The 12477-nt window shown below is 46.3% G+C and overlaps 1 protein-coding gene across 2 annotated transcripts in view; it reads right to left on the bottom strand.

Annotated features, from left to right (window-relative positions):
• Nucleotides 1-12477, bottom strand: part of prickle3 (prickle homolog 3) — a 50874-nt gene that overhangs the window by 13435 nt on the left and 24962 nt on the right. Inside the window, exon 1 of one of the 2 annotated variants that reach the window (XM_036988514.1) lies at nucleotides 11830-12001. The exons of the other annotated variant lie outside the window; for it this stretch is intronic. Within the exon in view, the coding sequence (XP_036844409.1) occupies nucleotides 11830-11876 (47 nt within the window). The 5' untranslated portion in view covers nucleotides 11877-12001. Of the gene's footprint in view, nucleotides 1-11829; nucleotides 12002-12477 lie in introns of those variants that run through there. 2 annotated transcript variants of the gene reach the window in all.

The raw sequence follows: 12477 nt of genomic DNA, 5'->3' as shown, positions 1-12477 counted from the left end.
TTAGTTTTACAAAATTAATTATACATTTTCAGTTAGAAAACTGATGATTGTTTATTTTTGACTAAAAGGTATTGATGATGGGTGTACCTTTTGCTTCATGCATTGTAAAAAAAGAAAAAAGAAACTTCCTCTTACTGTTGTTGTGTCTTTGTCTATGCCGGATTAAGTGACATGACATGCTATTCTATAAAATAATTTCTCCGTAATTAATATTACCTGATTGAGCTAATCATGTAAATGTAATTAACTAGAGAGTCGGGAACCACTAAATAATATTTATAGAGCTGTTATCTTCCGAATAAACTCTTAAAGACCTAGTAATATTTTACATTAATAGCAGTCAATATTAATCGGCATCTTAATTCAGTCTCATCTGAAAGTTGTAAATTCTTAGTTATCTGCACGAACCCTGGCTAACAAGTTGAATCAGCAATACAAAATTGGGTTTAATTATTTATTTACTAAATACCTAACTAATCACACAGAATTACACATACACATAATTAAAATCATAACTTGATTACAAATTACGTCATAAAGGAAAACATCCCTAGCGGGCGGAACAGATATGTTCCGATATGTTCAGATATATACACAAAAGAAAAGGGCTGGGTTTGAGTGAAAGAGTGGGAAGACTAAGGGTGTAACGGTTCTCTTGTTGTGTAGTAGAGGCGGACCAAAACGCAGCGTGGTGGTTGTTCATCGTATTTTAATGAAGACACTATACATGAACAAAACTAACGAAAACAAGAAACGTGAGAACAAAAACAGCCCTATCTGGTGCAAACACAAAGACAGGAACAATCACCCACAAACACACAGTGAAACCCAGGCTACCTAAGTATGATTCTCAATCAGAGACAACTAATGACACCTGCCTCTGATTGAGAACCATACTAGGCCGAAAACATAGAACTAGACCAAAACATAGAAAAACAAACATAGACTGCCCACCCAACTCACGCCCTGACCATACTAAATAAATACAAAAACAAAGGAAATAGAGGTCAGAACGTGACAGTACCCCCCCCCAAAGGTGCGGACTCCGGCCGCAAAACCTTGACCTATAGGGGAGGGTCTGGGTGGGCGTCTGTCCGCGGTGGCGGCTCTGGCGCGGGACGCGGACCCCACTTCACCATTGTCTCAGTCCGCCTTATTGTCCGCCTCCGTGGCTTACTCACCATGCCCACCCCTCTCAATGACCTCACTGGACAGAGGGGCTGCTTGGGACAGAGGGGCAGCTTCTCGGGACAGAGGGACAGCTGCTCGGGACAGAGGGACAGCTGCTCGGGACAGAGGGACAGCTGCTCGGGACAGAGGGACAGCTGCTCGGGACAGAGGGACAGCTGCTCGGGACAGAGGGACAGCTGCTCCGGGCGGAGGGGCTCTAGCGGCCCCTGGCTGACTGGCGGCACTGGCGGCCCCTGGCTGACTGGCGGCCCCTGGCTGACTGGCGGCCCCTGGCTGCCCCTGGTTGACTGGCGGCGCTGGGCTGACTGGCGGCACTGGTGGCCCCTGGTTGACTGGCGGCACTGGCGGCCCCTGGCTGACTGGCGGCACTGGCGGCCCCTGGCTGACTGGCGGCACTGGCGGCCCCTGGCTGACGGGCGGCATTGGCGGCTCCGGGCAGACGGGCGGCACTGGCGGCGCTGGGCAGACGGGCGGCGCTGGCGGCGCTGGGCAGACGGGCGGCGCTGGCGGCGCTGGGCAGACGGGCGGCGCTGGCGGCGCTGGGCAGACGGGCGGCGCTGGCGGCGCTGGGCAGACGGGAAGCTCCGATGGCGCCGGGCAGACGCAAAGCTCTGGCAGAGGCGCCGGGCAGACGGGAAGCTCCGGCAGAGGCGCCGGACAGACGGGAGACTCCGGCAGCGCTGGAGAGGAGGAAGGCTCTGGTAGCGCCGGACAGGCGGGAGGCTCCGGCAGAGGCGCCGGACAGGCGGGAGGCTCCGGCAGAGGCGCCGGACAGGCGGGAGGCTCCGGCAGAGGCGCCGGACAGGCGGGAGGCTCCGGCAGAGGCGCCGGACAGGCGGGAGGCTCCGGCAGAGGCGCCGGACAGGCGGGAGGCTCCGGCAGCGCTGGAGAGGAGGAAGGCTCTGGACGGATGGGCCGGAGAGACAGCCTGGTACGGGGAGCTGCCACCGGAGGGCTGGGGTGTGGAGGTGGTGACGGATAGACCGGGCCGTGCAGGCGCACTGGAGCTCTTGAGCACCGAGCCTGCCCAACCTTACCCGGTTGAATGGTCCCGGTCGCCCTGCCAGTGCGGCGAGGTGGAATAGCCCGCACTGGGCTATGCAGGCGAACCGGGGACACCGTGCGCAAGGCTGGTGCCATGTAAGCCGGCCCAAGGAGACGCACTGGAGACCAGATGCGTAGAGCCGGCTTCATGGCACTTGGCTCGATGCCCACTCTAGCCCGGCCGATACGCGGAGCTGGAATGTACCGCACCGGGCTGTGCACCCGCACTGGGGACACCGTGCGCTCCACAGCATAACACGGTGCCTGCCCGGTCTCTCTAGCCCCCCGGTAACCACAGGAAGTTGGCTCAGGTCTCCTACCTGGCGTAGCCATACTCCCTGTTAGCCCCCCCCCCAAGAAATTTTTGGGGCTGACTCCCGGGCTTCCATCCGCTACGCCGTGCTGCCTCCTCATATCTGCGCCTCTCAGCTTTCGCCGCCTCCAGTTCTTCCTTGGGGCGGCGATATTCTCCGGGCTGAGCCCAGGGTCCTTTACCGTCCAGTTCTTCCTCCCATGTCCATTTCTCCAGGTGGTGCAGCCTCTCCCACTGCAGCTGCTGCTGCTCCTGCTGCTGCTGTTGCTGCTGCCTCTGTTTACCACGCCGCTTGGTCCTTGGTAGGTGGGTGATTCTGTAACGGTTCTCTTGTTGTGTAGTAGAGGCGGACCAAAACGCAGCGTGGTGGTTGTTCATCGTATTTTAATGAAGAACACTATACATGAACAAAACTAACGAAAACAAGAAACGTGAGAACAAAAACAGCCCTATCTGGTGCAAACACAAAGACAGGAACAATCACCCACAAACACACAGTGAAACCCAGGCTACCTAAGTATGATTCTCAATCAGAGACAACTAATGACACCTGCCTCTGATTGAGAACCATACTAGGCCGAAAACATAGAACTAGACCAAAACATAGAAAAACAAACATAGACTGCCCACCCAACTCACGCCCTGACCATACTAAATAAATACAAAAACAAAGGAAATAGAGGTCAGAACGTGACAAAGGGACACAGGGAGAAGCTGTGCTATCGTAAATACAGTATCTTATGCATTCTAAAATACCGCCCATTTGGAAAAGGAAAATGCAATAAATATTTACTCTGAGCTAGGCTTCGGTAGGTTTGTGGTAGATGGAAGGCTGTGTTGCCAAACCGAGTCCTTTGAAGAATGTCTCTGGTTGTCAATTGTATACATTGTAGTAACGCCGTTGGGTGATAGACGGGATACTGTCTGTTCCTTCCTAACCCTCGTTGCATCTGCTGTTGCTAACTCAACGGCTAGGAGGTATCACTTCTGTAGTGAATAAGAGTTCAAAGTTCATACCATTCGCAACCAAAGCTCACGCTGATGTTGGCTTCGTTCTGCAGTTATTATCTAAACCATTCTGACATAGGACCGTCATCCTACATCCTCGGAACAGGAAGTTATATTGTCGTCAAAGGCTTATATAGGAAGGGAGAGGAGGGTGTGTTTGAAAAGTTTTATAGCCCATGTCCCTCAACAGGGGCGTGCCACTGATTGAGCAGAGCCCTGTCTTATGAAAACCCAAATCTCACATTTTAGAAGCTAAAATCACATTTCATCCCATCACGAATCATTTCATATTCAAACATTTAAATTGAACAATAATTCCATGTGAATCCGATAACTCTGATGTGTAGACTTTCCACTGTAGAGTTTATGTCATCTTATCATTGATGAGAATGTCTCAGATGACAACCGAACTGACATCATATTCATTAAGTACCACCGCATATGTTCAATTGGTCGCATTACCAGAATATAGTTTATTTCCCCCCACCTTCTGATGTTCCCAGAATCTCTATGTTAACCAAGGGTTTTGCAAATGTAACCTCAGTAGGGTAGAGAGAAGAAAAAGGGGGGAAGAGGTATTTATGACTGTCATAATACTACCCCCCAGGCCAACATCATGACACTGTCAACTGCATTTTAATTTCAGAAAAATTAACATGTGTAAATATTTATATGAACATAACAAGATTCAACAACTGACACAAACTGAACAAGTTCTACAGACATCTGACAAACAGAAATGGAATAACGTGTTCCAGAACAAAGTGGGGGTCAAAATCAAAAGTAACAGTCAGTATCTGATGTGGCAACCAGCTGCATTAAGTACTGCAGTGCATCTCCTCCTCATGGACGGCACCAGATTTGCCGGTTCTTGCTGTGAGATGTTACCCCTCTCTTCCACCACGGCACCTGCAAGTTCCCAGACATTTCTGGGGTGAATGGCCCTAGCCCTCACCCTCCGATCCAACAGGTCCCAGACGTGCTCAATGTGATTGAGATCCGGGCTCTTCACTGGCCGTGGCAGAACACAGACATTCCTGTCTTGCAGGAAATCAAGCACAGAACGAGCAGTATGGCTGGTGGCATTGTCATGCTGGAGGGTCATGTCAGGATGAGCCTGCAGGAAGGGTGCCAAATGAGGGAGGAGGATGTCTTCCCTGTAACGCACAGCGTTAAGATTGCCTGCAATGACAACAAGCTCAGTCCGATGATGCTGTGACACACCGCCCCAGACCATGACGTACCCTCCACCTCCAAATCTATCCCGCTCCAGAGTACAGGCCTCGATGTAACGCTCATTCCTTCGACAATGAACGCGAATCCAACCATCACCCCTGGAGAGATAAAACCGCGACACGTCAGTGAAGAACACTTTTTTTGCCAGTCCTGTCTGGTCCAGTGACGGTGGGTTTGTGTACATAGGCGACATTGTTGCCGGTGATGTCTGGTGAGGACCTGCCTTACAACAGGCCTACAAGCCCTCAGTCCAGCCTCTCTCAGCCTATTGTGGACAGTCTGAGCACTGATGGAGGGATTGTGCGTTCCTGGTGCAACTCAGGCAGTTGTTGTTGCCATCCTGTACCTGTCCCGCAGGTGTGATGTTTGGATGTACCGATCCCGTGCAGGTGTTGTTACACATGGTCTGCCACTGCGAGGACGATCAGCATTCCATCCAGTTTCCCTGTAGCGCTGTCTTAGGCGTCTTACAGTACGGACAATGCAATTTATTACCCTGGCCACATCTACAGTCCTCATGCCTCCTTGCAGCATGCCTAAGGCAAGTTCATGCAGATGAGCAGGGACCCTGGGTATCTTTCTTTTGGTGTTTTTCAGAGTCAGTAGAAAGGCCTCTTTAGTGTCCTAAGTTTTCATAACTGTGACCTTAATTGCTTACCGTCTGCAAGCTGTTAGTGTCTGAACGACCGTTCCACAGGTGCATGTTCATTAATTGTTTATGGTTCATTGAACAAGCATGGGAAACAGTGTTTAAACCCTTTACAATGAAGATCTGTGAAGTTATTCACATTTTTACGAATTATCTTTCAAAGACAGGGTCCTGGAAAAGGGATGTTTCTTTTTTTGCTGAGTTTATGTGTGTTCTTACTGTGACTGTCACCCTGATATTGGCTACTAGGTAGCTACTTCCCACGCAGTTTCCGGACAGTCGTGCTTGGCAAACGGGAGCAAAGGGCACTGTGTCCTAGTGTTGTTACCGTTCATTCCCACCCCATTGAGTAGTAGACTGTATGTATATATCAAGGTGACATCTAGATGGTTATTAATATTAGTTATTTATGAGTGCGCACATGTGGCTATTCTTTTGATAATGCCTTGAATTTCCCGGTAGCATGCCCATTGTGTCGACGTAATGCCCCCTAAAAAAATCCATGCCTTTTGCGGCCATTGGCCGTTGTGCCCTTGGGCTGAATATAATAATTATAATTCCCTTCTCCTGGCTGCTAGCTCCGAAGCATCTCTCACTCACACGGCTCTCTCAGATAGCTACATTTTTAGTAGCCAATGCAGTCACATGATCGGGTCTTCCTCACAGGCTGAAGACAGATGCAACTGCGCACGTCCATATCCAATTCCGGGGTGCATATTGAAGATATTGGAAGAACTGTCCACATTTACATTTCATCAGCCAACACCATTCTCAAAAGTGACCGAAAATGTAATTATGCATGTATTGCTTTTATTATAAAGGTGCATTTGTATGGTGAAAATTATCTTCCCCAAACTAGAAACTCACACACTGCTTATGTATCCAGTTAGGCAATACACCCCTTGTAAAGCGGATTAATGTGCTTAATTTATTAAGTTATTTGGCCACTTTAGTTGTGATACAAACCTTATCAAAACATATAGGCCTATGGTCTAGGCTTATTTTGCGACTATGATTTGAAAAAGTTCAGAAAAAAACAGGCACGCTCTGTTTCTTGCCTCACTGCACACAAGCTGGGCATCATTCACAAGTGATAATATAGAGAAAGGCAAATATTTTCACCCATCAGGCTATTCTTTATTTAATCTTGTCTTTACATATACAAAATAATATACAGTGATTCGGAAAGTATTCAGACCACTTGACTTTTTCCACATTTTGTCACGTTACAGCCTTATTCTAAAATAGATTAAATTATTTTTTCCCCCTCTCATCAAGCTACAATAGCCCATAATGACAAAGCAAAAACACATTTTTAGAAATATTTGCAAATTAAAATATTTAAATGAAAAAAATGTACATAAGTATTCAGACCCTTTACTCGGTACTTTGTTGAAGCACCTTTGGCAACGATTACAACCTTGAGTCTTCTTGGGTATGACACTACAAGTTTGTCACAACTGAATGGGGAGTTTCTCCCATTCTTCTCTGCAGATCCTCTCAAGCCCTATTAGGTTGGAAGAGGAGCGTCACGCCACAGCTGTTTTCAAGTCTCACAAGAAATGTTCGATCGGGTTACAAATTTAGAGACTTGTCTCGAAGCCACTCCTGCGTTGTCTTGGCTATGTGCTTAGGGTCCTTGTTCTGTTGGAAGGTGAACCTTCGCTCCAGTCTGAGGTCCTGAGTGCTTTGGAGCAGGTTTTCATCAAGGACCTTTCTGTACTTTGCTCCGTTCATCTTTCCCTCGATCTTGACTAGTCTCTTAGTCCATGCTGCTGAAATACATCCCCACATCATGATGCTGCTTCACCGTATGGATGGTGCCAGGTTTCCTCCGGACGTGACGCTTGGCATTCAGGCCAAAGAGTTCCATCTTGGTTTCTTCAAACCAGAGAATCTTGTTTCTCATGGTCAGAGTCCTTTAGGTGCCTTTTGGCAAACTCCAAGTGGGTTGTCATGTGCCTTTTACTGAGTGGCTTCCGTCTGGCCACTCTACCATAAAGGCCTGTGTGGTGGAGTGCTGCAGAGATGGTTGTCCTTCTGGAAGCTTCTTCCATCTCCACAGAGGAACTCTGGAGCTCTGTCAGAGTGACCATCGTTTTCTTGGTCACCTCCCTGAGGTTTGGCCGACCAGCTCTAGGAATCTTGCCGTTTCTTCCATTTAAGAATGATGGAGGCCACTGTGTTCTTGGGGACCTTCAAAGCTGCAGACATTTTTCGGTACCCTTCCCCAGATTCGTGCCTCGACACAATCCTGCCTCAAGAGCTCTACGGACAATTCCTTCGACCTCATGGCTTGGGTTTTGCTTTGACATGCACTGTCAACTGTGGGACCTTATATAGACAGGTGTGTGCCTTTCCAAATCATGTTCAATCAAGTTGTAGAAACAGCTCAAGGATGATCAATGGAAACAGGATGCACCTGAACTAAATGTTGAGTCTGATAGCAAAGGTTCTGAATACTTATCGGAAGTAAAGTATTCATTTTTTAAATGTACTTTTTAAAAAGAAATTGGGGAAAAAACTGTTTTTGCTTTGTCATTATGGGGTAATGTGTGTAGATTGATGAGGAAAACAATTAATTGATTGAATAAGGCTGTAATGTAACGAAATGTGGAAAAGGAGTCTGAATACTTTCTGAATGCACTGTATGTGTGAAATCTGTTCCGATTTAGATTTTACCCGTCTTGAAAAAGGGGCAGGGGGAAAAAATACATGTCATCTATGCACTTAACTTCTTTGGGGTACCCCCCTTCTCAATTTCCGCCTAAAAACATACCCTAATCTAACTGACTGTAGCTCAGGCCCAGAAGCAAGGATATGCATTTTCTTGGTATCATTTGTGAAGACCCTCAGTCCTCTACACAATATTGTGCTGCTGGTGCCATGGCCCATAGCAGTCTCTTTCTGGTGTAAAGCAGAGGCTTACTGTGACAAAGGGCCCAACAACATCTCCCTACTGTGCCCTTTTTGCCCTGAGGCACATTCATGCCTGCAGAGATGAATCTGGACAGGTGAACACCACTGGTTTGAGCAGAAGGGACAGAGGTAGAGGGGACAGAAGGTGCTGAAGTAACTGGGTCTCGCTTTCTCTATCAATTTCCTCTATAATTTGGGTTAAATCTGTATACCTAGACTTTGTTTTAGCTTTTCCTGATTTATTCGCCATAATTTAAATATATAAACTTGCTGAAAATGCTATTGACTATGTACTGCTATGCGTAACACTCGTGGCTCCGTCAAGTAGGATTTGCAATGGCGAATGAGCCTCTTTTACGCTAGAGTTTACGTCAAAGGCTGGTCTTCGAACGTATAACCATTACATATTGCCGTTTACCTCAGCTCATTGGCTATCTTCCAAGCTAGATTTCAAGATGATCCGTGGTCATTGGGCCAAAATACAGTCAATCAACGATAGACCGGTCCTACCATTGGTGCACAATGAGGTCATTGATTGGTGTCTTCAAAATCAGTTTGTTTCAGTCAATTCGTCCCGGGAAAATAACCATCAAGTATGGTTGTGTTAGTAACAACCAGAGGATTGCAATGAAATCAACCATGACTGGATAAACATTTGTTTAGTGTGTGTAATTACCACGAACGCTTCGTCCAAAGTTGAATGAGACAGAAATCACAACGCAAGCGGTTTACAAATGTTTCGGGTTAGGCTATAAAATTGGATGTTATCAAACAAAACGAACATTCACTGTGTAGTTAGGACACTTGGCATTGCCACCAGAGGAAGATCTTCAAAGGTAAGCAATTTATTTTATTGTTATTTCTGACTTTCTAATGCTTGGTTGAAAAATGCAAAAAAAAAAAAAAAAAAAAAAAAATTGCATGGTTTGCTTTCGCAGTAGAGCCTTTTTGAAATCTGACACAGCGGTTGGATTAATAAAATGTTCATCTTTTAAATGATGTAAGATACATGTATTTACAGGAATGTTTACTATAACAAATTGTGTATTTAGAATGTTAGCGCTCTGCAGTTTCACCGGATGTTGGCCTGGTGGGACGTTAGCATCTCACCTACCCTAGAGAGGTTAAATAGCGAATGGAGTACCCTTTTTTTTAGTAACTTAATTATTCTTATAACTTCTTCTGTGTGCAATTTTAGAAAAATGGGTTCAAGGACATACATCTGTTGTATTATAAGCAATTATTGGTACCATGATTGTCTTCGAATTTGTAAAATGTATTTACACAAAGACTGACCATGAATATTGCAATTTTTCCATTCAATATAATGGTGGAGCCTGTTTTCTGCTAACAATGCCTGCAGTACTGCGGCCGTCCTTAAACTTCCGTGGCTACAATGAGAGGGGGCAGTCGTTCTCCCCTGTCCCACAGTGGTTAATAACTGTTGGAGGAAGAGAAGATGGAGATGGAGGGGGTAATCCCCCTCCTTGTCACCCCCCCTGGGCTGTCATATCTTTCCTCTGAGTAATTGGGCATGTCTGTATGTGGGACTGACTGTGACAGTGTGAGAAAGGGTTTGTACAGTATGTGTTCATGTCTGTGTAGGCATTACGTGTGTGGATACATCAGTGTGTGGATGCATCAGTGTGTGGGCTCCTGTATAAACAGTATTTCTCTGGTTCTTGTGTGATTGCATAACAGGCCCTCAGCTGGTATTTGCAGCTCAAGGCCAGCTCCTCAGGCACAGATGGAGGACAAAGCCGCTTTGCGTAGACATCCCCCTTAAAACACACACACAAACACCAATCCTTTCATGTGGATAAACAGCATTCACTTTCAATCCTCTGTTCCAAAGTCTCCCATCCCATCCTTACTACTATTCCCTTCCCAATAAAATATTAAACTGAACAGCTCTCCTGCGGATCGTTTCCAACCCTGGCTGCCTTAGCTCCTTATAAGGCCGGGTTGTAGTGCAGTGGGTTCAGTATAAATCATGGTAAACATAGCAGGTCACCTCAGGGTAAGCCATGCTGGCAAAACTCACAAGCCACAATCCAGCCCCAGCTGTTTGTCCTCAGAGCTCGTGTACACTGTACGTGTGTGGATGTAAGAGCCACCATACAACACAGAGTCACGTGTGTGTGTGCGCGTGCGTGGTACAGATGCCCCGCAGCATACAGGCAGCTGGAAAACCACTACATGTACCAGGGAATGATATCCAGCCACCCACCAGCTCCTCAAAATAACAGGGAGATTTATCAGATTTAACAGGGAGATTTATCAGTGCCAATCAGCAAAGAGTTGTCCAGAGTACAGTTTCCAAGTACAACATGAAACGCTATTGCACCAGAGCAATTCATTTTAAATGATGTGTAGGACTGTGCTTGCAAAGGATCTTGATTGTTATTAACCCACGTGTATCTCTTTGCCAACCTGGAAAGACATCTAGCTTGCCATTAAGAGTATATTTAGCTTGAATGCCAGGGTGGCACACTCAGCCACCACAGCCACACCCAGCCACTGCCACGAGACCCTCAGAAATGACCAGCGGTTCTACTGTGGTCACAGAGCAGATGCTGATGTGATATGTTTGGCCTGTAATCCATGTTACGCCTCCAATTCTCAGGTTACGTCACAACGCTGTGGCTGTAACAGTTGTTGTTGAGGCATCTTTCTTTGTGTTGATATGTAAACAGTGACTCTGGTTGTGGATAATCCCGTACATGACTGACTGCTGGGCAGAAGGATGCAGTAAAGTAGTGAGGCTGCTTCTCTGTGATGCTACTGAGGTCAGAAATCATTGCTCTGCCACATGGCCTAAATGTTTACTATGACCTCTCTGGTCTTTTCACACAGCGCTGATGGCTTTAGTGTAGTTCACTAGTACTACATATATTAGAAACATATACAGTATATCCTTCTTTTATCCTCTAAAATGTTTTTTTTTTTTTACGAAGCACATGCCTAAAAATTATTATAATAAAATACCTATTAGCTTGTGGTACTCTAATCTGGTTTTAACCACTAAACAGAGTAAAACAGTGTGAACTGGGCCAGCATGGAGACTGTGTAACTTCCATTAGTGCACAGTACATACTGCACTGCAGGACCACATAATCCTGACACATAATCCTCAATAATTTCTATATTCCCTACTAGCCCTCTTGGAGGGGAGCAGAAATAACTCTCTCTCTGCTTATTTTCACTTTTGGAATGCCACAACACAAATTACGATCATTAGCGGTCCTGTTTTCAAATCTGCTAGCAGTGTTAACAGGCTCAATCTAAATTCTAAACCCTCTCCCTCTGGCAAGCAGGGACCCCACTATCCACTTCCTACTATCCGCTGTGAGCTAACACATTCAAGTACACACAAGGACTTTTACTTTCTGTTCGATGAGTGTTAAGCCTTCCAATTAGTAGCTACATACAACAAAACAGTAAAGCAGGAATTAGCCAAGACCTTTACCTTTCGTCATCAACGTCACAAAGAAATCCATGCTGACTGTGTAACATCCTCCTATCCAGACCGGTGCTATAGTGACGCTTCTCAGAATCTGATCTCAGATTTAGTCACATCGTGCTGCTGCCTGTCTGTCGGTCTGTCTGCCTTGTCAGAGCTGAGTTCAAGATGAGGCAGCTCCTTACCAGCGGAAATGTGTTTTCTCTCTCTACATGTCTCTTTTCAATGTATCCCTCCCCCACACCATCCCTCTACCCCCATCTGATAAGAGTTGACCAAACAATAAGTCTCTGGACACACACACACACACACACACACACACACACAGACTACATTCTTTGAATTCACTGCATGGTTTCTCCACACTTCTAAAAAGCGTGCAATAGTTCAATTTGACCTCTCACATTTTCAGAACACACATACACACACCAATGCCGTCAGCTTTAATGTTTGAAATAATTGGAGCTGATTCTATAACTCAACTTCATTTGGGAATGAATAATTTCATGTTCTGATCAAGCAGCACATATTAAAAATGCTTATGTTTGGACATCAAGCCCTTTTGACCAATTAAAGGATGGCATTTCAGAAAACATCTTGGCCTGGCTACAGGCCTCTAAGAAGTCCAAAATCATAACAGCTCATCTGTCCTTG

The sequence above is a fragment of the Oncorhynchus mykiss genome, chromosome 9 (assembly GCF_013265735.2).
Source record: "Oncorhynchus mykiss isolate Arlee chromosome 9, USDA_OmykA_1.1, whole genome shotgun sequence".
Classification (NCBI taxonomy): Eukaryota; Metazoa; Chordata; class Actinopteri; order Salmoniformes; family Salmonidae; genus Oncorhynchus; species Oncorhynchus mykiss.
The sequence above is the reverse complement of the archived record's forward strand: the minus strand, read 5'-3'. Positions and strand labels throughout refer to the sequence as shown.